This window comes from Melanerpes formicivorus, unplaced genomic scaffold, assembly GCF_026170545.1.
Source record: "Melanerpes formicivorus ecotype bairdi unplaced genomic scaffold, bMelFor1.0.p_v2 SCAF_29, whole genome shotgun sequence".
NCBI classification, from domain to species: Eukaryota; Metazoa; Chordata; class Aves; order Piciformes; family Picidae; genus Melanerpes; species Melanerpes formicivorus.
In genome coordinates, this window is record NW_027142381.1 from 7,804,031 (window position 1) to 7,829,706 (window position 25,676).

Sequence of the window (25,676 nt, forward strand, 5' to 3'; positions counted from 1 at the left end):
CCAATCCCCTCTTGAACACCTCCAGGGACGGTGATTCCACCACCTCCCTGGGCAGCACATTCCAATGGTGAACAATTCTCTCAGTGAAGAACTTTCTCCTCACCTCCAGCCTAAATTTCCCCTGGCACAGCTTGATGCTGTGTCCTCTTGTTCTGGTGCTGGTTGCTTCAGAGAAGAGACCAACCCCCTCCTGGCTACAACCTCCCTTCAGGTAGTTGTAGACAGCATTACAATGTGTCACCACCCTCACAGTAAAGAACTTCATCCTTATATCTAATCTAAACCTACCCTCTTCCAGTTTAAAACCATTGCCCCCTGTCTTATCACTCACAGGCCCTGGTAAGGTCTTCGAGCTGCTCTTTGTAGCCCTTTGGTGTCTCCTCTCAAGCAGTTTCTTGTCCTCCTTGAACTGGGGAAACTAGAACTGGACACAGTACAGGCTGTAATGCAAGCAACATAAACATGCTCAGCAGGACTTAACACTCAAAAACAAGAAGAGGAGGCACCCCCATCCTTTTTTTTTTTAGTGTTTTATTTTAGGTGAACATACACATGGTCCACAGACTGAATGAAAATAGTCATAAAATAATTTAAGAACTTCTGTTGGAGGATATTAGCAGCACCATTGGTATTGGAATAGCAGAAACTTCACCTCTCCAGCTTTATGCCTGGATGAAAAACACAACAGGAAGAAAAAAACCAAAAGCCATCATTTAGAACAGGGGATAAGGGAATGGCTTTCCTGGGATCATCTGGGGAGTTTTAAAACCACACAGGTTGGGGTATTTTTTTTTCTGCTAAATACTTCTTTTTTTTCTTTCCTGACAATGTTACACTCCCCACCCCCCCCCCCCCAAAAAAATACATATATGAACAGCTAAATAAGATACTGCATAGTATTTTAATTACCATAAAGAAATGGACATTGAGCTGTGTAAAAAAGCAAGCCTCAACATCTCTGTCTCCACGTGCATTTCCTTTCCTTCTTTTGTGGTTTGTTGATTATTATTATTATTTTTTTTTTGCCTTTTTTTCTTCTTTTTTTTTTTTTTTTTTTTTGAGTAGAGAAATCTAAACTTTAAAAAGCAAAATATAGACCTGGTGTATTCTCTAAAAGACACACTTTAGGGTGGAAGGTATCAGCCTATGAAAATACATTATCTTCCCTTCTTCTGTTTAATAATTTACTTCAGTTAAAAAGGTTGTGAAAGTCTCCTGGCAGGAATACAAATTCAGGGACTTCTTAGTAAATTAAAGCAAAACCAAGCAAGACAAAAAAAGAAAGAAGAGGAGGATTCTGGTGCCCTCAAAACGAGGGCTGAGCCCCCACTGTGACAATTATACAAGGGAGAGACTACGTTTATGTGAAGGAATACAAATTTACACACATTTTACAGTGACTCATACCCTACACATCTACAAAATTCACAGTTATAATACAAGCAAGGACAAGGCTGGGATAAAGCTGTTGGAGACCAAACCAAACCCAAGGTTTCTACTTTAAAAAAGGATAAAACAGGAGGTGGGGGGGTAAGAGTTTCCAGAAAACTTCTGCACCAACTTTCAAACTCTTAAAAACAAAACAGAAAATCAGACACCCCCCCACCCCACCCCACCCCAGACTTCAGCTCCTTAGCCAGAGAGCCCTCAGCAAACGCAGAGGGCCTTGCGGGGCGGGTGGAAGAGCGAACTGCTGAGCTTCTTCTGGCCCCGCAGGCTGCGGCGCATGGTCAGCTGCTTGGAGCTCTTGCGGGGCGGGGTCGGGGCCAGGCCTTCTGCCTGCGCGCTCAGGTTTCGACTCAGGCCGCGTCTCGGCTTCTTCAGAGCTGGGCCAGAGTTGGATTCTTCCAGTGTCCTTTTAAAGTTTGCTGTGGGTGTCCTCTCTGCGTCCTGGGCTTTAGTTTGGCCGTTAGAAGACGCCTTGAAGCCTTTTTGGTCCGTGCCTGAATTTGTGGGGTTGGAAGAGGGGAGACTGACTGACAAACCATTGCTGTAGGATTCCTGTATCCTCAAAGCCAAGGCTTTGCTGCACTTCTCCTCCTGCGGGCCTGAATCCTTCGGGGTTGCTCCTGATGAAGGTGAACTGCTTTTGGCGATCTCGGTTGGCAGCTCTAAACACTTTGCTGAGATCATGGTGCTGTGCACGAGGGGAGGAACAGGCTCGGAAGCACTCAGCCGTGGCCAGTGGTCATCTTCCAAAAGCTGAGAGGGGGGGGAAAAAATAATATTTAGGCATAGATGCAATTATTTCATCTGCATTGTCCTTTGAGGGTAGAGACAACATGTGACAGAACTTCTCTAGACATCATCAGGGCCAGAAAAATCCTGCTCTAAACCAGTTCTCTCTTCCTCATGCTGGAAAGCAGAAACCAATTGAGACTGGGGATCTGAACTTGGGACTTTGTGTGCACCAACTTCATAAAAGAATTTATCTCAATCAGCCAAGCTGCATATGCCTGCTAATGGCAGACAGGTCATCTTTTCCTTCAGAGGCTGCTCAGAGCTGCTCAGCCAGGGCACCTTCCTTGCTCTGCTATAAAATGCTGAGGAAGCTGCATGGCCATGCTGCTATTGCAGAACTGCAATCCCTGCGCTACGCTCTTCAGCAGCAGCATTCTCCAACAGGACTTCCCTCCAGAGCCTGTGGTACAAGCACCTACCCTGCCTTCTGAAGCCTATACACATCAGCAGATGGCCAAGCAGCATTAGGACAAACAGCAGGAAACACCTTCTAACCTTTGTTACCTTCAGAATTCTTAGTTACTGCGTAACCAGATTATCAGGGAGACTGACAAACTGCATGGTAGGAGCTCTGACCACACACACAAAGGTGGAGCATCACTCAAAACCCTTCTAAAAACAGTCACTGTTTGCTGAGCAGAAGAGCACATTTTATTGCCTAGTTTTATGGGCTACAGCTTGGACAGAAAGTAGATTGAGACTGGAGATTTAGAAGTTATTTACAGTGAGGGTGGTGAGACACTGGCACAGGTTGCCCAGGGAGGCTGTGGATGCCTCCTCCCTGGAAGTGTTCAAGACCAGGCTGCATGAGGCCTTGAGCAACCTGGGCTGGTGGGAGGTGTCCCTGCCCATGGCAAGGGGGTTGGAACTGGCTGATCTTTAAGATCCCTTCCAATGCAAAGCATTTGATTATTCTACAAACCTGTGCATCTACCCCCTGTCAGTGAAGCACAGTCATTCGGGACATGGAAGAGAAGCTCCTTCAGAAGATGCCTTAAGAACCAGAGACTTTTTGAACTTTGGCTTCAGCTACTCATCCCACCTGCAGCCTTTCACAAGTGTTTTTGCCTCAGTCTCAGTTTTACCAACAGGAAAATGGGGACAACACTTGCTTTGACTAGCCACAGGGGGATTATGAGAACGAGTATTTATGCAGTGCCCTGAAGACAGAAATTCTGACCTTATTAAAGATTTAATTGTGAAGAACTCCCTGGTTACTCAGAGAGTCCTTCAAAAGGAAATTTCAAGGCCACATTACTCTAGATACCATCAGTGGAAGGCAATAATTGCTGTCAGAAAAGAAGGTGCTGAAAACTCAAATGCACACAGAGCCGAATCGGAGTAAGGCAGTGAACATTTCAGGAGAACAAACAGTGCTTTTGAAGTCATAGCCCAGCACAACCTGAGCTCACCCTCAGGGACAGCCCTGGGACTGCTCAACCCTTTGGGGGAAAAAAAATAATCTAATACTAAGGATTAATAAAATGCACTCAGAGAGAAGACAGAATTGTTTCTAGCATCTAGATTCGGGCTTCCACTCCCTCCTACTCCCCTGTTGCTCCCAGTGTGTAGACAAAACTAGAGCATACTCTTTTACTACAGAGCAAGACAAGCACAACCTTTGTGGATTCACAGGTTCATAGAATGGTTTGGGTTGGAAGGGACTTTAAAGATCATCTAGTTTCCAACCCCCTGCCATGGGCAGGGACACCTCCCACTACAACAGGTTGCTCAAGGCCTTGTCCAACCTGGCCTTGAACACCTTCAGGGAGGGGGCATCCACAACCTGCCTGGGCAACCTGCTGCAATGTCTCACCACCCTCACTGTAAAGGATTTCTTTCTGGATGGGGTTTTAGAGGTTATTCTTCAATTCTGCCCTTGCAGAAGCAGTAAGAAAGCCGGATGAGAGACACACAGCAGCTCTGCCAACAACACTTCATCTGCTCCATCCCATTTCTGACATTGTGTCTCTAGCCATGATTTAAGTTTGATGTTTTTATTGTACAAGAGGCTGAATGCTGTGGCTCTTGCTGCCAACATCTGTTGTTTGGTACAAACAGCTGAGACTGGATGCAGCGCTGGGCAGCCAGGTGAAGTCAGAGCAGGAACTGCTAAAGAGGGTGTAATGAACCAAGACAAATAAGCCATGAGTCACCAATTTCAGTTCTCAACAATCTAATAAATCAAATTTTATCACTGGCCTCAGGAATGCTTGAATTAATTTGGTATTAGTAATTGTTGCCAGGAGGATATGCAATTAAGAAATATTTCTGTTTAATTGAGAAACTTTGCTTTGGTCTCCATCTATTTCCAAACTAATTGTTTTGGGAAGGTAGCAGCTGTTAAGAGCCAAGGCTGCCTGAGCTTCCCTCAGTTCTCTGAGTATCACAGGCAAGTATCCTTTCCATTGCCACCTCTCAGAGCCACTACACCTGTCCTCTCTGGGCTATAATCCTACTACCACAATCTCCAGGAGTTCCAACTGAACTGGGGAACCACCTCTCCTTTCTTTACAGCAACTGTGGTGATCCCTTGTCAGTAAAATTCAACAGCAATTTGAGCAGAAGGTTAATTACTCACCTAAATTTGAGCATACATTTACCTGCAGCTTTGTGAATCAAGCTATTGCTGCAGTGTTTTGCCAATGGATATCATCTACTGCCATGCCATTTTTTGGTAATCATCTATTGTCATACTATTTTTTGGTAATCAATAAATTACAGCTTAAGAATGTTAACTTCACCTTTTTGATTTTAAAGAGAACACTGAGCCAAGAGCACTCCTCCACACCCTGAAGTTAACTCCCATGAAGGCTCTGTAAATGCAAACCCTACAGCCCAGCCTGTACAGAACCAAACTTCATGATAACCTTTTCCTTCCATTGTGGCTCTTATCTAACTGATAAAACCTCTTTGTACCAGGAAGAGGAGAACACTGCTCTGGAAGGAGTAATTACTAAACATCCTTGCAGCTAACTACACAACATGCTTGTTTTGCAATCAAACATACATGGAGACAACTGCTAGACACTTCATTTATTATGATCTGCCTGGAGACTTTTGGTTTTCCTGAAGTATTTCATTCTGAAAGCCTTTTCCTGTCCCTTTTCAACTTCCTTCTCACACTCCTCCTCTTCTGGTATTTACAGTACTCTGTAAATAGGACAGTTGGATGCTTGTTATTAAAGCAGAAACCTGGATCAACACTTGAATTCCAAAACTCCTGAGAAAACAGGATCCATGTTTTCAAACTAACCACACCAGATCCAGTTTAACCCTGGAGGAGAAAACCCTTTGTATTAACATAGAATTAATACAAAGACCTGGAGCCAGCCAGAAACAAAACCTCTACTAGGGGAGGAAAATGAAAAGTTCTAAGTGTGCAGTGGGCTTCACACTCCAAAGTGGAACAAGACTGAAAAAAACTATTACCTTGACAGGGGGAGTGCAGCAGCGGGAGGGTGTCATGGCATTCATATCAGGGCTGCTGTAGCAGGGACTCTCTGCCAAGTTGAGATACAATTCCTCTTCATTTTCCAAGCTGCTTTTGCTGTCCTGCAGCGGGGAGATGCAGATGACGATGGCACTGGTGTTATCTGCACGAAGCATGCGCTGCCTCCACCGGCCCAGGGCTCTGTTCACCAGCATCTTGGCACAAGACTGGCGGTGCTCTCCCTTTAGGTTAGAAGAGAGGGACAGAGAAAGCATCAGGTCCACTCCACTCGATAAACAGAAGATGGACAGTACATGGGACACAGCCTGAGATGTGTGTTCTTATCTATCATAGAATCACAGAATGGTAGGGACCTCTAGAGATCATCAAGTCCAACCCCGCTGCCAAAGCAGGATCACCTAGGGGAGGTCACACAGGAATGCATCCAGTTGGGTCTTAAAAGCCTCCAGAGAAGGAGGCTCCACAACTTCTCTGGGCAGCTTGCTCCAGTGCTCTGTCACCTCTACAGTAAAGAAGTTTTTCCTCCTTGAGATGGAACTTCCTGGTTCCAGTTTGTATCTATTGCCCCTTGTCCTATCACAAGACACCGCTCACAAGAGACTGGACCCTTTCTTCTTGACATTAACACACATGGGAACTGACATCACAGCATCAGCCACATGGTAACAACTTACATATTGTAGCAAAGCCATGAATATGCCTCAAAGGTACTTTTCATACATGCCAGACTAAGCAATTTTGAGAAGGTGGTGGTATTGAACTTCCACAATGGCTTAGAGCATTGCTCTTACCATGAAGTATTTTTTCTCCTCGTGATCCTGGCACATGGAGATGGCGTCTTGAGGTGGGATCATGTTCCACAGTCCATCACTGCCAAGGATAATGTATTTGTGCTTCTGGGGATCAATTGTGTGCACACTAGTGTCAGGTTCAGGAGACACAACAAATTCACCACTGTAAAAGTCGTAGCTCCACAGATCACCTAGTGAGGAAGAAAATGGGTTTGCACTGTTAGATTGCACATGAAAATGTGAGTCCTGGCAACTACACCAAACTCTTCCCACCACTCTCAGGTCACCAACAGGAGCACAAAGTGATTGCAGCAGTTACTGTTCTGCTGCTGTCACTTTGAGCATAGTTATTAATATGTGGCTATTTAAACAAAAACCACATTCAAGCCAACCTGTATTTATAGGAGGTCTTCCTTAAAACTAACATTTTCAGAAGAAAGGGAACTATAACAGATGAACTATAACCTGCAAAACAGCAAGACCTCAATGTCCAAACTAAAATCCATCTGACCAACTCAAGCTCTCCACAAACAAATAAAGCCTCACTCTGTTGAATCCACAATTAACTTGCAAAAACCTGCCTTTCCAGTTACAGGTGCAGTTCAAATACTGCAGACAAAATCCTCACTCACATCTTGCACAAGCAGCCACAGTACAGTTTATACAACCAGGCTGGGGTTTGGCAGGGAGGATCACAGAGACCTTTCTTCTCCCCAGCTTCACACACAGTATTAGATCTCACTCTGTATCACCATGTCACTGCTGCTCTGCACACCCATAAGCCAGGCTTGTTAATAAGAACACCACCACCAAACCCAAACCAAACTCCTCACTTTTTCACACTCGAGGTGCCAAACTGCCTTGCTCTTTCTTTTAAACCTGAGCTCCTCCACACCATCCAAACAATACAGAACCCCAGGGTTCTGTCTGGCTGTGTGTTTGTGCATGCAGGTGCAACAGAGAAGGGACAAAGGGAGAGGGGCAGACTGAAATCTTTCTCCTTCCCATCCCTCGTCCTCCCTCAGCATTAGCATCGCTTTCAAAGGCACACAGTGCCGTGTTAAGTGTCTTTCCAGCTGAACACCATGTGCCAAATTTTTGGAGCTGGAAAGAGGCCACAGGAACACAAGTAATGCCTGGGTTCCAGCAGAAAATGAGAGCTAAAGCCTCTCCCCTGGAAGGCCTCATGCAGTGAACCTTTCTATTTTTAAGTCTTCCTTGCTACACAAATGAGCTTGGGGTCACCTCACCAGGAACCTTGGCCTGAACTGAATCTGAGGCAACACAATTGAGACAGAACATCTGCTGGTTCAAGTGCTTCCTCCAAACCATTCTCAAAAGAAAACCCACTCAATTTCTGTATCAATTTCTTTCTATTTATCAGGTGTACTTGGAAAACAAGAACTTCCTCTAAGGTTGGGCCTTTGAATGAAGAATGGTTGTATGCCACCCTAACACCTTCTCTTCCTTGTTTCTTTTAGTGCTCAGAAGTATCTTCCTATAGTGATAAGCAACAAAAAAGTGACATTATTATTTGTAAGCACTGGTTAGAGCTTTCTGTGCTGAATACATGGCTTTAAAGTAGAAGGTAATTAAAATGTCAGAGCTGAAAAGCACAGAGAAGGTCAAGAACTCCAGGTTAAGAGTAAGGTTTTGTCAGGCTTTTTTCCTTTGCTTTCTGCCCGTTTCAGAAAGCATGCCTGCAGCCTTCAGCCAAATCCATCACGACCCTCTTAAAGATAATAAATAAGCTTTTTGTCTTCCTACTTCCTTCCATTAGCTTTGCCTCAAGCTATCAACCAGCTGAAAAGACTCTTCCAGAATCAGGAAAGGGAATACTTCAACTCAATTACTGGGCTGTAGCAAGAGCGGATGGATGGTCCATCCTCATTAAAGCCCCAATTCACCTTCATTGCCGCAGCAGCAAACACATGCTTCTAATAAGTGCTAATTAAAAGCCCAGCCTGCCTGCGTAGAGGTGCACTCTCCCTCTGCAGACTCCTGACAAAGCCAGCCAGCTGGCAACGGGATCACAAATAAATACTGTAGCAGCTCCAGAATAGCAATTATCGTAGAGGAGAAGCCTGGCTGCGCCGAGAGCTCCTCACATCACGTCTGCCGTGGACACAGCAGGCACAACAAACAAGATCTTGGGATCTTACAACCCCCAGCTCTTGGAAGCAGTGGCAGCATCGATTCCCAACATGTGTTAATATTTTTCTGCTCTTACTTGCTCGTTTGGTCATCCTTATTCAGAAGTGACAAATGTTATTAGCTGAATCACTTGCTTTTATTAAAAACCCTGTGCTGCCTGATAAAAATAACCTGCTGCTAAATAATGTTGGTTCCTCTCCATACATGTCATCGAGCCCATCTGCTGCTCTTCTGGAGAAAACAGCTGAGCAAGAACCAGACTCATTTCAGAGAATCCTCCTCCAAGAGGAAGAAAGCTCCTCACAGGGATAATGGGCAATATCTCATGGCTCTAACGGGGACCGACCCTTGGCAGGACTGCATCAAGAGAACTTCATGTCAAGAATAACTCACAGATCCTTCAGCTCCAAGCCAGCAAAGGCCACTCCATGGCACTAGGGTGAGGTACTTTTTTTTCCCCCTCTCTAAAGGGCAGAGCAGCACAGATGCAGTCAGAGCTTTTTAGAGCTGCTGCATAGATAGAATGCTCCTGTCAGCTGTCTGCCTGTCTCTGGCCAGCACAGCATCCACAGAGGCTGAGGAATGCGTGACAAACTTGGGAGGAGTCACTTTACATAGCACCCTCCCTCCCTCACAATTCAGGGAAGGAAAAAGGAAGAGGAAAGTAAGTTAGGAAGCAGAGAACACTTGCCCCTAGGTTTTTCAAAGTACTCTGGAATCTTTAGTTCTGTCCCAAAGCAAGCAGACAAACAAGTGACCCTTTGGCAGCCTGGGAAGCCAGGACAGCAAGACGATGTGAGATGCCGAAGGCTAGTATTACACAACCCGAATGCCAGGTTCTCAGACTTCACTTTGTGAGCCCTGCTATTTTTGCTCTGAATTAGAACCCAAACCTTTACAAAAAGGAAACAAGCTGCTTCTCTAAGAACTTACACACCAGGAATATCTCTTTTCCAAACAAAGCCGTCAATGCAGTTTGTTCTGCAGTTTGGGGGGGATCATACTTCTTTGTTAGTCATGCTTCAAACCAGACTAATATAGAGGGAGCAACACAAAAATTACACTGCATGTGTAATGAAATGTTTGAGATGAAAGACTAAAAAAAGCAGGAAATTAGCTACCTATAAAAGCATTAGAATAGAATAGACCAGACCAGACCAGGTTGGAAGAGACCTTCAAGATCATCGTGTCCAACCTATCATCCAACACCACCCACCCAACCAACTAAACCATGCAACCAAGCACCCTATCAAGTCTCCTCCTGAACACCTCCAGTGATGGTGACTCCACCACCTCCTCAGGCAGCCCATTCCAATGGGCAATGTGTAGTCTCTCCTATCTGCTTACTGTTACCTTTTAAAATACAATGTAAGAAAAAAAAGCCCTGCTTGTAACTCAGCCTCTGCCAGGAAAGTAATTGGAGTTCCAAACAAAAACACCCATCATATAAGTAGACTGGATTGGATTAAGCCCAAAGCCTTCTTACAGCAAAAGCATGTCCAGAAGTCACATAAATCAAAGTCTTTCATTTGTGTTTCTGGAGCATGCTGCTTTGAATACAAAAATCTCTTTTGGTTTTAATAGAGGAAAGAAGAGTTTACTTTTATGAGTCAGCCCAAAACAAAAACCCAGCTTGATTAATCCCAGATCTTTTTACATCAAAGTTTTACCTAACAGGTCTGTTACTACAAAGAGAAGACTTGCAGAACCTCCCTTTTTCACTGACAGAGAGGCAGCACTGCTGAGACTTGAAGCAAACCTCAGCAAGGGTACAGACAGCAGCCACTGAAAACTACCCAAGCTGAGCTGGAGGGGGGAAATGTTCACCAAAACTGATGGCAGCCATAATCCACAGCCACAAGAGGGCATGTTTACAGCAGCCTAAAGATGAATGCAACACAGTGTTCTGTTCATACATCCCAGAAATAGCTAAAGACAGTTCAGTCAGCTCTATCACCTTCTCTAGGGTCTCATGGCATGCACCTCCACAGAGCGTCACAAAACCATTGTGGCATCCAAAAAGTGGCTCTGGAAAACAGCTTCCACGTTCCTGTGAGAGCCAACACTCTTGTAGCAGCTATACATTGAGCATTCACTGCTCTGCTACATAACTCCTTAGGAGCCAGCAGGAAATTCATGTTCTTCTGAGAAGTCAAACCTGTATGGTAGAGGCCACTCCACCTAAAATATGGGTTGAATCTATTATATTCCTCATTAAGAAAAACAACCCAAAGCAAAGCAGGGCAAAGATGCTGCATGCTGCCACATGAGTGAGCAGTTAACTAACGGGCTCTTGGTTCATGTTTCATCATCCATTAAGAAAAAAAAAGAAAGCACACCCCCCAAACAGCTACAACCCTGCAAGGCAATCCCTTGCTATGCAGCCCTTTGGACAGCTGCAGATTTTGGCTTTGTGTTAGCTCCCATGAAAAAGGGAGAGGGAGGATGGGGGAAAGAGTCCATTAAAGATCTACTTGATTTAGACCTGAACTAATTTACCAACAAGAGAGATCCTGTAAGGTTTAGAAACCAATCCAGACCCATTTCTACCAGCACACCACACCAGTCAGCTTGCTCAGGCTGGGGGACAGCTGAGGATATGAACTCAAACAGCAACTTAAGCAAAGTGCAAACTTGGTTTGTTCCATTTTTCCATGGTAAGTTCAACACATGGGAACAAAACACATCACCCTGTACACTGGGAGCCTTGTGCTTATCACCCCAGACATAGGTTTAAGTCAGTCTAATTAGACAGACTCATAGAATGGCTTGGATTGGAAAGGACCTTAAAATAATCTATTCCAAATCCCCCTGCCACAGGCAGGGACACCTTCCACTAGATCAGTTGCTCAAGACCTCATCCAACCTGGCCTGGAACACCTCCAGGGAGGGGTCATCCACAACCTCTCTGGGCACCCTGTTCCTGTGTCTCCCCACCCTCACTGTAAAGAATTTCTCCCTAAGCTCCAGTCTAAATCTCCCCTTGCAAGCTTCAATCCATTCCCTCTCATCCTATCACTACAAGCCTTTGTAAAAAGTCCCTCCCCTGTTTTCTTGGAGGCCCCCTTCAGGTACTGGAAGGCTGCTGAAAGGTCTCCCCAGAGCCTTCTCTTCTCCAGGCTGAACAGATGGCAGAGCTAAAACCTAACCTTTCTGCTAGCTTGTATCTGGCCATTGCAGGTCATCTTCCCAAGACATGCAGGGCAGCAAGCTCACAGTGCCTTCCTGAGTGCCACATGGAGTTACAGTCTCCACAGGGAGACAAGAAGACACAATGCAGCACTCAGGCCCTTCCAAACACACAACCAAGTCACATGATGGCTTGTTGCCACTGGGCATCTGCTCTATGGTATCCAGCAATGTGCACACCCAGCCTCAGGGATTTGAGCACTGTGAGTTCTCTCACACCTGTTATAGGGACAGGCTTGGAAAACAGAGAGCTACCATGAAACTCTGGGTGCCAGGAAACTTCCTCAAAGGATTACACACCAAGGAGACCAAATGCTCTCCTGATCAGAACAGGTAGCAAGTCCTGAGGTGACGAGTTCTGAGACTCCACATGAATTGTAATTATCTGTTTTAAGGCAAATTGGCATAAAGAAAGAGGTTTTCATTGCCCAGAGAAGGTCAGCAGAAGCAGCTAGGCTCAAAATGCACAATATCTGCTCACTGGAAGATTTAAAGCCTGCGTACTGTAAAAGCAGCACAGAGACTTCACAAAGGCAGAATGAAGCCTAAATATTTCTGACTGGTTGTGGGGCTGTAAATAAATTAACCATTACTTATGCAGGAGTATAATAAAAAGCACATACCACAGGTGCTTCTTTTAGGGCAGGAAGACATTGCAGATAATCAGAACAGTAAAAGGAATGTCAACAGAATTAATCTGGCCAGAAGGACTTCTGTTGCACCAGGATTTGTCCCAATAATGCATTATTTTTCCACAGTGTTTTTATTCCTGCTGCTTCAAAAGCTGTTGCTGTACTCCTTCTGATGAGTGCTAGATTTAAGGACTGGATGAGACTACAGCAAAATAGTTTAAAGTGTTGGGAGAGAAAGACAAACTTAAGAAAGTAAATCTATGTTCTGAATTTTGAAGGTGGGGTTGCTCAGACACCTTTCCTACTCTAGGTTTCCTTCCATGGGGCAGAGCAATATCAAGGCTCTTGCTCTCCTGCTAAAGATTATTGTCCAATTATTATCCAGCCTGGGGGATTTGTATGGGATTTCTGTCAGGAATAACAACCAAGCTTGGATTTAGCCAAAAGAATCAGTGTGTTAGACGGTGGTGGGATTGACCGGAGCATTGGTAACCAGTGTACGTCACCACAGACAGTTCTTACTCTGCTTGGAGAGGCTCCAAGGCAGCCCTGCTGTGCCAAGCAGGGTAGCAATCTGGGAGGCAGCCAAGAGGTCGAGCAGGCCTCACCAGCATGAATGCAAATGGCATTAGTGGTGGTAGGTCTTTTGTAAGCAGCGTAAGGGGCATGCTGGCCTCAGAAAGAAGTTAAATCCTGTTTCCAAACTGTGAGCGTCTGTGCACCATCTGGGTCCCATGGAGCGCAGCAGCTGTGTTCCTTTCTCCAGGAGGTTTGTCACACCTCCTCAGAAGGGGATGGGAAGAGGCTACAGAGGCTCCTTGAGCAAGCAAACACCAAAACACTGTCAAATTGTAAATGTGTTACTCCGTGATTTGAAGAAGCTAAAGCTCTCTCAGGTTTCCAAATCAGCCAACTTTCATACCCAAGAACTGCTAAAAGGATGGGAGGTCTCATTTCTTGGACCCACAACTCTCCAGCAGCCCTCTTCACTCACAGAATGGGAGAGAATGCAAGGGGGCTAACAGATGCATCATTCCTTGAGTTCCCATCTGCACACAAAACCCAGTCAAAGCCTTTTGTTCAAACTGCTGAGATGAACTGGATTAAAAGCCATTGAGCTATTTAGACACACAACAAACTCACAGGAATGAAAGCTTCACCAAAATTAAGCACCCACTCCCTTTTTGTCACCCATGAGGATTGAGTTCTGCAGAAAAGGGGAGAAGATGGATGAAGATTTCTGTTTGCCAGGCATTTATTAACCCTGAAGGGTTTACTCATGCTTGAGCCAGGTTTACTAACCATAAAGTAAGCACCTATCTTGCCTAAAACATGACACACAAGGACTTCTGAGATACAGAGAAAAACATCCAGATGATGAAGGTTTATTTTTGTTAAGGGATCATCATTCAGCCACCTGTGACTCCTGCCCTTAGAGAGAGCTAACTTTTCCAGTATTAGTTACCACTGCAAAATTCTTCTCAGCACTGGACAAATCCACATGAAACAGGCATCACTGTCTCTGAAACACAACACAGCAAGGCTCTGCATCAGCAAGGTGACCACAGTCCCAGGAACAGACTGTCCCCATGACACACTGCCAGCTGATTTAGGAACACTGACAACACTATCACATAACTGTCAAGCTTGCCAAGGAGAAATGAAGTCACAAGATGGTTTTCACAAGTGAAAATATGATATCACATTGCCATAAAAATTAAACTTATACTGGGTGTATCTGGATAGAGAATTCTTCACTGAGGCAAAGGGAGGAAGGAAACAGAATGAACTGCAGAGACTAATTCTGCCATGAAATTTAAGCAACAACTCTGACCAGGAAACATTAACACTCACGATCAAGAGGTATCCAATGATTAAGTTATGAAGTTACTTCCCAAAGACCCCTGATAACAAGTTTGCTAGGTGCTGTAATAGACCTTTTTGACCTCTAAATTATAGTTTCCCATTACTAATACTCTTGCAAGTGAAGTTATGGATAACACACATTTGACTGTCACCCCAGCCTTCATCCTTGCAACCTGATCTAGTGCGAGGTGTCTCTGCCCATGGCAGGGGGGTCGAAACTAGACGATCCTTGAGGTCTCTTCCAACCCTGAGAATTCTATGATTCTAGCAAGTCTTGAAAGAAAACAGATTCACCACAAAAGGCAGACCAAGATAATTGGTCTGCTACGCAGCAGAAGATACTCTTTCCACCACCTAGTCAGAAACTACAGTTGTGTTATTTTGGTAAGAAGATGGCAAATGTGCTCTCTCCATCTTGGAGACACACATTGCTTTCTACATTCTCATTTCCAACAGAAACCCTTCTCCCAATCCTTGTAAGACTGCCATGTTGCAGGGAAGGTCCTTCCCTCACCAATGACACCTTCTACAGCTTTATTTGAAGAATGAAATCCATGTTGTATTAAAATTACTTTCAAAGGCTCAGGCTTCCAGCCAGCCTTGTAATCAAGGCAAGGACACTCCTCTGAACGACATAGTTTGGCATGACAGGCTATAATTCAGTTCTGGTGGCCTGATGCAGTGGTGTTCCACTTTCCAAACACCAGTTTGACTTACCAAGTGCTCTGGCAACTGCCAGGAAGGGAATCTGGTCAATGACAGTGCTGCGGCGCACGGGGCCGTTGTGAGTCAGGCGAGGTCTCTTCCAGACAACGCGATTCACACCAGACTTGTTGATCACACTGAAACCATCAGGAAGAGGCAGAGGTCAAAAAGGCAAAAATGGAAGCATGAGCTAGTTTCAATGACACAAAACCAGTTCAATATGCAAATGTGGAGTCAACAATGAGAGGACCCTCCAGGAAGTCCCCAGCACAACCTATTTCAAACCACGTTTCGATGGTTTCATTCCATATTAAGCCAAAGGGAGAAGCGAAAAATGAAGGGCAGAAGAAAAGAAAAAGGACCTGGGAGAAATTCTGGCTGGCTGCAACAAACAGATGTAAGAGTATCTTTTTAATCTGCCAGAGAAAAAAAACAACTGAATTTGCTTTCCTCGGCTGAGGGCCATCAACATCAACTCACTTGGGTGGAAATATCCTGTAGTTCCTCCTTCAGTTTGCTCCATCTGCTAAGGTTTGGCAGCAAAGAGCAGCACAGTAGAGTCGAAAAAAACAAAAGAGAAAGGAGCAGCCTCCTGCAGGGATTTCCTTAATGGTGCTCCAAGGTGAGGCAGAAAGAAAAGAGGAATTGTTCATAGTTGCTAGTTGCCAAAAGCAGGTGATAGGAAAAAACAGCTCTGCATTTGAATGTGAACACCTGCTCAAAGGCACCGAGTACTGCCTTTAGTTCTCACAGAGGGCATTGGAAGGGTCAAAGGAGAAGCTACAGGGCACTTAAAGGAGGCAGGGATGAAAGAAGAAGAGGGAAAGTATGAGCCATGGAGGAAAAAACGGTATTAGAACAAGGAAGTTGCAAAGCTTGGTCCCAACCAAGTTAAGAACTAGCAACTTAAAAGCCAGCTTTTATCCAAGGAACAGCCATTGGTAATTAGGAACTGAGCAGCTCTGGAACAGCCTCAAGATTCCTCATACTGAAGCTATTCAAGATGCACTTCCTGAGACTTCAAAGGCATTAACAACAAGGGCATGTTTAGCTCCATCCTTGCCATACACAGTGCAAAGTCACAAACATCACATCCTAAAAGTCAGCCTCATACACTTGTGCAACTTATGACCACACAAACTTCAGTCATCATCTGAAAGAAGACCTCATCCCACACTTGGAGGCTTACAGGAAAAGATCATTTTTAATCAAAGACTCAGTTATGTTCTCCCATTAACATCTCTTTCATCAGAGCAGATTGAGAAAGGACATCAACAAGCAGAGCTGCATATTTCTACCTCACTCCTACCACTCGCTTCACAATAGCCTGCAACAGCCAGCCTGGGAAAAACAGGAGCACCAGGAAAAATACTGGGGGGGTGGAAAAGTTAACCATTGCTGTTCAAACAAAGTTCCAGGGAAGGCTTCTCTGAAGCTTCAGAGCCTTTCAGTCTGAGCTACACAACTTGGAAATCCACACATCCACAAGCACTAACCTAGCAAAACTGTGAGCAGCCCTTCCTGAAAAGCTACCAGGAGAGCTAACTAATCAACATCCACCTGCCAGAGATACAAGCATCTGAAGGTTAATGAGCTGACAGGGTTCTCATACCAAGGATGTCAACAGGAAAACCTTCAGTGGTCTTTGCCTCTGAGCTACTAAGAGAAGGAAACTGTGCCCATCCATCTGGTGCTGGGAAAAACAGAGAGCTCCTGTGAAGCTACGCCAAATGCAAGCCCTGAGGTTTGTCTCAAAACATTAGTGCCATCTGACAAACCTGCCTGCCTTCCTCCTCACTCACAGGGAACACACATCAACCACAACCCAGAGATGTTCTAACATCTGCCAGCTCCTGACAGTGAAGAAATGAAAGATAGGCATTAAAACGTGGTATGCTGACATGAAATTCATATTTAAGCACAGCAAATATAGTATCTTGCTTCAAACCTAAAAATGTTTGTGGCCCTTAAATAGAAGCTTTGAAGAGCCTACTCAACAGCTGTCATTGTCACCTCAGTACTAATGCAGAATGAGAAATCAGAGGATTCTGTGTCACAATCACTCTGTTCCTGCCGTTTGACAAAACAGCTTCTATCATTATCTGTATGGAAAAGCATTTTTCAACCCCTGGATTCCTCAGAACTTAGGAAACTAGGTCAAATATCAGTATCTTCACTTGAAAAGTTTTCAGGGAACGTTTTGAATTGTAACCACACCTCAGCTGCAGGGGAAACTCACCAGGAAACTCACCTTTTGTTTATACCATAAACCACATGCAAAAAGCACAACAGTGTAGCAAGGGATCACTGTAACTTACTCCTCAACAAGCTAGGAAAAAAGCCCAAAACAAACAGCACAGAGAGGGAAGGAATATAGAGTGACTCACCAGCTTGCTTGTCCCCCCAGAACAAACACACTCAAGCCTAATTCCATTCAGAAAGACACCAATAGCACCTAGAGATCAAAACTGAAGCAAAAAGCACAGTGACAGTTACCTGCCCCCAAGGCCTTCAATCCTCTCCCTTTCTTTGGGAAGTTCTGGCTTGTGGTCCTGTGTCACCTCCACAGCTCTCACAAAGTCATCTTTGGGGTCATCCTGGACTCCCAGCACCACTCCTGAATCGCCAACGTGAGCGACGTACATCTTTGACCCGCGGATAATGACCACGCTGGCAGTAGTTCCCGACGTGCTCGGCAGACCTGTCATGGTCTTCGGCCACTCTGCTGCAAGGACAAAGCAAGAGAAAATACAGAATGCCTTTAGTCTCAATTCAGTGCAACTGAAAACATTTTGAAGACTGAGATGCAGGGTGTGTCCTAGAGGCTTGTGTAATGTTACGATATTGAGCGTACTTAATTATAGTATGGCCAGGCAAGCAGTGCCCTCAGTGCTTTCACAACATCCCTCCCTAGCTACAGCTTGAACTGACACAAACACCACAGCGCTGAGATGGGATTCAAACCATCATCTCCTCCTGTTTAATATTCCAAGCATCACTAGAAGGAGATGGGGGAAGATGTGCTCTGCGAGCGCTGAACAGGACTGCTCAAGTGTTTTGCCAAGCTCTCCTGTTCCCTTCCCTGGCTGAAGAGGTAGAAACATCATCGATTAGGTCATTCTGTCTGGCCACCTGAGTGGCAATCAGGTTGCCTTGGCATTCCTGACCCCCTTGGAAGGAAAGAAAATGCTGCCTCACTTCACATGCTGAACAACATCTTGAGGTGAATAACATCTCAACTCTTTTATTTTTTCCCCTATTTCCTTTGGGAGAGCTGAATAATGCAAACTATTTAAGTATGCTATCCATAACCCAACACAGCATCTTCTGCAGAAGACAGCTCTTGAATTCAGAGCTATAAAATACTTATAACTGGCATGAACTACACACAGCTAGGGAAATCTTCCTCAACTGCTTCTTGCCCTCAAAACACTTAGGGTATTCCCATCACACTATTCTCCCCATTTATGGCCAATCCAAATTTCTCTTTCATGCCATTTCCCATCTACTTTTCTGTCTACAAACCCAAGTTCATCTTAGAACCACAGAATTGTTGAGTTTGGAAGAGACCTTTGAGATCACCATATCAAACTGCTCACCTAGATCAGAACCCCACCACTGCTGCTAAGCTACTACCACTAAACCACTTCCTTCAGCACCACATCCAGGCATCTTTTAAACCCCTCCAGGGATAGTGACTTCACCAGCTCCCTGGGCAGGCTGTTCCAACGCCTGAGAACCCTTTCTGTGAAGAAATTTTTCCTAACATCCAAGCTGAATCTCCCTTGGCACAACTGGAGCTCAACCTTCCAAACCTCCCAATTAAGATTAACTACAGCAGTCCAGCACCCTCAGAAAACAGAACTCAAGTTCCCAGTTACCAGTTGATTTTAACTGTCAACAGCAACCTCATGTTTCTTCTTCACTGCACCCACTCATGTCTTCAGACAAACTCTGATGGGAGACTCATCTCCTTGTCACATTCTATCTTCTGCACTTCACAAGTCACATTCACAGAGTACAACACAAAAATTCCACTCTGCTACACACACTGTTTGCAGGAAACACCCAAGCCAGACTGCCAAGGCACTATATTATTTATTTCCCTACAGCACAACCACCACACAAGAAAACCAAAACAAAACACAACCAGGCCTTTCCTTCTGAAAAACAGGTGTTTCAACCTTCTGAAGTTAAGAGCAGAAACAAAAGATTAGGAATTCAGTAAGTTCCAGTGCCACTGCACGATGCCTGAGGCAAGCAAGCAATGGAAGGAGTGCTGAAGGAGAAGCAGGGATTACAAAATGATAAAAGCTGCATTTCCTCTGTGTTAGCTCCCAAGATATCCAGCACAACTCAAACATTTCCAACTTTGAGTTCTGAATACTAAAAGTCACTTTCTCCTGAGGACTAGCTTTATTTCAAGAACATGAACATTCAGTCAGCTTATTGGAAGTACTTTGTCTGGCAGTTGTAGCTGTGGATAGTAAATCTAACACGTTCCAAATAGAAAGCAAATGAGGGAGGACACCAACTGGTAATGAGGACTTCAGCCATGCACTTCATACAAAACAAGCTGCAGCTAATGAGTTTCTGTCAGTGTAACAACCCCTCAATAGCAATAAAATATATTAGAGAGTCAAATCAGTCTTTACTGGAATGAAGAGCACAGAGTGAGATCACCCACTTATGAGAAACAGAATGATACAGCAGCCTCAGGTTTGAGGCTCCAACAGAACCAGAAATTAAATCTGCCTGTTGTCAAGGGATTTTAGTTTATGTCTTTCTCCTGTTTATAGAGAAGTATTACACATAGCAAAGCATATTCCTTTCTCCAGAGGCTGGAGAAATTAACCAAAGTGCCAGAACTCCTGAGTTTTCTTTCCACCTCAAGGATTAAAATTGAAGCCACTCACCCAACTCCTCCACACATCAGGAACCTGTTTGTATCAGTCTTGTAACTTTCTAAACCAACCTCACCCTACTTAAACCCCACCCTTCATTCAGTTTTCTACCTCATAAACTCAACTGGTTTTATAGCTGGCACATCAGCTGGCAAATTGGAATTGTCACCTGCTACCTTGGACAGCAAGCACAAAGTGTGATGCTTCATGAAATGGCATGGGCTGCATGTGTTTGAGAAAAATAAAAACCATTTTAGTGCAAACTAGATGGAACTCCTAGAACCAAACACACACAGGACAGTACTAACAAGGAAGCTTGCTTCCTTCCTGAATTCTTTTTCTCCATCCTACCACAGCCCTCAAAACCCACTAAATGCTATTTTTAAAGACTACTTTTGTTACCTTTTCTTGTTCTTGTATTTAGATGCAAGGTATAAGCTAAAATATTATTTTGACTGACCTTATATTTCTTTCAGAAGATACCACAAGAGTCCAACTGATCAGGTGTGATCAAAAGGCATTTTCTCCTCTGACAAATTAACAGAGAATATATACTAATTAAGGGAAACCATATATTAATTAACACTTAAGAATAAGAGCACATTAAACTCTTGCTTTGGTAGAAACACCAGCTCCAGACACCATTCTTATTTCAATATACACATAACACTTCCTTCCCTACCTGGCCACACCAGCTCAAATCAAAACACAAGCTTTTCCTTAAACAAATAACTGGCACTAGTAACATCCCTTCAAGGTTAACTGTACACCAGCCCCTTCTGAGTTTAAACTTCAGTAAGTTCACAGCAGATCTGTGCCCATTTTTTGTGCCACACCAGACAGACACATTAAAAGAAATTCTGAAGTCACAACCAAATTCTCAAAACTAAATTCACACTTCAAAGGCACAACTGAGATGTTCAGGGCTGGCATATCACTTCTACAGCTTTAGCAACAAATACCTCAAGGCAGCCCTCTGGGAAAACAAAGATAAGCAAAGATTCCTCATGGGCCTAATTCTGTATTTACTGTCATGAATTATTATGCTCTGTACTAGGAACATTGATAAGTGCCAGGACGGGCATGACTCCACTCCAGCTAGAGGGTTTGAGAGCTGAAAAGCACATCCTTCGTGGAACAGTGCAGTGCACACACTGACCCAGCTGAGTGAACAGAGAGTAGGAAGCAAACCCACATCTGCGTCTAGCAGGGAACTGACAACACTGCCTGTCATAGGCTCTCACAATACCTGCCCACAAAATGCCACATTTTCCACTTTAACAGATGCACTTCCCACTCTTCCAGGGAAAAAAAAGAATGCATGTTAAGTGTTCAAGCCATCTGAAGCATCACATTTAAAATCCAGTTTGTTCCCTCTAACAGCAGACAGTTTCAAGAGACAGAGCCACTCAGCTTTCCAGGGCTGCAAAGTGTTTATACAGAACTCACAACTACTTGGATTCTTTCACCCTTCTTCTGTCAGAGGGACTGGGGAGAGCTCACTGGGTTTATACATATTAAGTCAAAGGACAACAGCTCATTTCAAATTAGGTTGACTCAAAAATTCTTCTTCAAGTTTCAAAAAATAAATGCCATGTGAACTTCTAACAGCAGCAACAGACCACAAAAATGTTGTTAGCCTGCAAATGTGGATGGCCAAGTGGTCTGATTCTTTTCAGGTAAGAGCACATGCATAAAATCCTAAACATTTCCAAGCACAATCCTGAAAGTATGACTCTGCAGTGAAAATTAACCCCCCAAAAAAGACCTTGTTATTACACAGGAGATGAAAGTATTATTGGACTTTTATTGTTTCAGTTAAATGTAATGGGAAGAGTTATAAGCGAAGCAGAATTATGCAGCTCTTGCTAAACTCTATGCTGAAAAATGCTTTTTAATATCATTAAGCTAAACACAACATTTTAACAAAGCTCTTGGCTACCCAAATAAGGAATTATCAAAAACATAAACCTGCACAAGTCTCACCAAAATCTAGGACCTCCTGAGTGTGCTTCTGCCACTGTCAGCTGCAGAAACAGGCTTCAAATGAGAACTTTTACTCTGGAAATCACACAACAGTTTAGGTTGAAAGGAATCTTAAAGATCATCTCATTCCAACCTCCCTGACACAGGCAGGGATACCTCCTACTGGACCACACTGCCCAAGGCCCCATCCAACCTGACTCTGAAACAACTCTTTAGTACAGATAATTTCACTGCTATAAAAATAACACAAATAAACAAATAAACCCAATCAGTGACAGAGGGTATTTTCCTGGTACTCATCATCAATGCATTCTCTGTCTATCACGGGAGATGGCCACTGGACTGACCCCACAGCTTCCAAGAACATCATAATAAAGCAGCTGAGTACAAGCTCCTCTTCCCATGGCCAACAACTGGTGCAACAACAGCTCCAAAAATCGCATCCCACTCTCCTGCCCCATTTCAAGATACCAAAATGCCCATTCTCCTTCTCATGTCCCCAGTGTCACCAGCACACAGTTAAAGGGCTCCTCTACAGAGGAAGACATGGAAAATTATTTACTAGAAGTAAAATTTGAACTGGGATTTTATAACAGTTATAAACCAGACATGGTAATGCTTCTGGCCCATAAAACTCTAGCTGTTATGCACACAGAGAAGCAATCAGGGACACCAAACATGCTATATACAAGTTTACTATGTACACTACCTACAACTGTCATCAAATGCTCAGAGTCAGAGCTATGTTGTTTCTCACAACAAGTTAAATTTGCACCACAAGCCAAGAACTATTTGCTACACACTCATTACTAAAATAGAGTTTCCTGCATTCTGTCACTTCACTCCACCTCTCTGCATTTCATATTCACACACAGTAATAGTGACAGATCAGAGATACTACAACGAGAAAATGAAACTCCTTATCTTTCTCTCCCCTATTATCTTCCCCTATTCACACACCTTTCTTCTTATCATGCAAGTCTGCAGCCTAGGAGGTTGTGTACCACTCCTTCCCCAGCATCAAGGCTGTGATCAAGTTCGGGTGCTTCTGAAATTCACACCCTTTCCTTTCTGTCCTGTATCAGCATGTCCTCAACTTTGTTATTTCGTCCCCTGTCTCTTTTCAAGTATCTGACACTTGCACAACTTCTCTATTTTGCTGTTGAAGAAAAAAACGGGGAAAGAGAAGTAAGCTGTTTTGTCACTGTAATCCCTCCCTTCATGAATCACTTTGCTGAAACTCCACAGTGCTCTAAGTGCAATTCTTGCTTGTTGCGTTTGCCTCCAAAGCCCAAGTGTCACACTCTCTCTCTCTCTGTGCTTTCTAATCTACTTTTACCATGTTCCACTCCTGCCTGCCTGGCTTCATGGGCTGTTTGCTGTTCTTTTATTTTCCCTTTCTGGAGCATTTGAACGCATAAATGCACACACAATACACACATGCTCTAGACATTACATAAAAATGACAACCTGCACCTTACCGCGAAAAAGAAACTCAGTTCAGCAGTCTCACCAGATCGCAGGGAGAAGGAAGAATACAAGAATTATTACTGTCACCTGTCCTGTCACTCTCCTCTCCTTTCCCCTTACCCATTCAGCTCCTCAACTTCTAGCCCACTGCAGTTGAACAATCAATAAAATCTTCAAGCGGCTTCTACTTCTTTTAAGCTTGGTGTCTGTTTTGTCAGCTACACTGCATATTCCCCGATGCTCAAACACCACCACGAGCAAACGGCCACCCTTTATGAAACAGCCACATTTCAAATCCTGCCATCAGGGCTCGACAGAAAGAACTGAAAGCAAGGGACAGTCAGGGGAAAAACACTGTCCCATCGTGTTTAAGTTTGCTAGATTTACTTCTTTTTGTCTTTTTCTTCTCTGGTTTTCACGATACTCTGGACAAGAGAAATCTAAGGGAGGGTTCTCTGCAATTCCCCAAGGCAAAAAGATAAAAGACCTCTCAGTAAATCGAATTTGAAGACCCGACTGAAAACAAACTGCAACTCTGTAATCACATCTTCAGCTACATAACACGATCATTCTACAATGTGTCCTCGCCGCCTGATTCTATCTTCTCTCCCACGGTTTGCTCTCGCCTTTTTCTTGTTTTACCGAATTAATTGATTCAACAGCTCAAATCAGATCCTGCTTTTAACTGCCCTATTCTTTGCAGACAGGAGACAGCGATGCTACAGCAGCAGCGCGGGGGTCCAGATCCCAAGCAGAGAGGGAGGGAGGCTTTCGAACACGCACCTCACAATAGTGCGGGAGGGCTGGGCGAGGAAGGGGGGTGAAAAAGGCGGCTAAAAGCGGGACGTCCCACGCTCAGGGGATACCAGCTTATGGGAAAAGGGAGAGACCGACGCCTCGGGGGGACGTAGGTGGAGAGGGGAATTTGCTGTCCCCTTCGTTCTCACTGCAGGGCCCTAGAGAAGGGAGAAGAGGAACCCAGGGGAGAGTCACCGCCAGGCGCGGCGGCCGGGCGGAAAGGCCGAGGGCCGGCCGCACTTTACGTGCCCCAGCGGGGACCGAGGCGGGAGAGGACGGGAGCCTGGGGGCGCGGGGGCGGCTGGAAAGCACCAGTCGCTCGTAACTTACGCAGCTTCTTCCACATGGCCCGGTGGCAAGCGATGAAGCCCTTGCGCAGGGCCGCGCAGACCGCGGCCGGCTCCGCCGAGCAGAAGCCCTTCTGCTTCTTGATGAAGCCCCACAGGTTCTCCCGGGCGAACTGGGCGGCCTCCCGCCCGCCGTGCCCGTCGCAAACGGCGAAGAAGGCCACGGAGCGACGCGGGCGCCGGCCAGAGCCGGGGCCGGGCGGCAGCGCTCCCTCCTCTGGCGCCCGCGGGCTCCCTCCTCTTCGCCGGCCGCTCTCGACGAGGGGATCAGCGGGACGCGGGCCTCCTCCGGCCGCCGCTCCGCCTTTGTGCGGGTGGCCGCGCTCCGCCTCGGCCGGCGCTTCGGGCTCCACCACGATCTGGGTCACGTCCTCCATGTATTTTCTGCCGCCCTGGTCGGAGTACACGCTCACCCCCAGCGAGTACAGCCCCTCCATAGAGGGGGAACACGCTCGGCGCGGCTGCGCCCGCCGCTCCCCGCCCGCGATCGCTCCCCGCCCGCCGCCGACTATTGTTGATGTCAGCGGCGCTGCTCGGGCATGTCCGCGGCGCTACACCGCGCCGCCCGCCTCCGACAATCCCCGCCGGAACGGCTCGGCTCCGCTCGGCTCCGCTCGGCCAGCGCTCCGCACCGCAGCGCCTACTACAGGCGGCGCCTACTACAGGCGGCGCCTACTACAGGCGGCGCCTACTACAGGCGGCGCCTACTACAGGCGGCGCCTACTACAGGCGGCGCCTACTACAGGCGGCGCCTCAAAACTTCAGTTGTCAAGTACCCCAGCTGAGTTTGGTGACCAACCTTCACCATTCCCCTCTGTCATGGGTCAGGGCTAAGCTGGTCACCAGAGTGCCTCTCTCTTCCCTAAGGAAGGAGAAAGGGAGTAAGGGACAGAGACTGATGGGTTGGGAAAGAAACTCAATTTGAATGGCAATAATAGTTAAATAAACCAAGTAAGATACCAACCAATATCAATCCTGATGGCAGTTAGGTCATTGTCACCATTGTGGGCAAGCACTGCTGAAGTCCCAGATCAGACTCAGAAGACATGAGCCATTGAAAAAGCACCTAGACCTTCATGATGCCTCAGCTTCATGCTGTTTGTAGACTGGAATCCTTTGTTGGTCTATTTAAGGTCACC

General features: G+C 45.4%; 1 protein-coding gene across 1 annotated transcript; it reads right to left on the reverse strand.

The window, feature by feature from the left end:
* Positions 1-496: 496 nt before the first annotated feature.
* Positions 497-25,137, reverse strand: PPM1D (protein phosphatase, Mg2+/Mn2+ dependent 1D). The gene is made up of 6 exons (XM_068154854.1): positions 24,521-25,137; positions 17,529-17,757; positions 15,045-15,169; positions 6,487-6,677; positions 5,674-5,916; positions 497-2,202 (listed from the first exon to the last, which is right to left on the reverse strand). The coding sequence occupies exons 1-6, from the start codon at positions 24,972-24,974 to the stop codon at positions 1,648-1,650; spliced, it is 1,797 nt and encodes a 598-aa protein (XP_068010955.1). The 5' UTR covers positions 24,975-25,137; the 3' UTR covers positions 497-1,647.
* Positions 25,138-25,676: the final 539 nt, after the last annotated feature.

Excerpts from the sequence above, each read along its gene's own strand:
- PPM1D (XM_068154854.1), bottom strand. The coding sequence starts at position 24,974 with ATGGAGGGGCTGTACTCGCTGGGGGTGAGCGTGTACTCCGACCAGGGC. Across the intron at positions 17,758-24,520 it reads GGCCATGTGGAAGAAGCTGC|CAGAGTGGCCGAAGACCATG; the intron begins GTAAGTTACGAG and ends TTGTCCTTGCAG. Across the intron at positions 6,678-15,044 it reads GGCAGTTGCCAGAGCACTTG|GTGATCTGTGGAGCTACGAC; the intron begins GTAAGTCAAACT and ends CTTCCTCACTAG.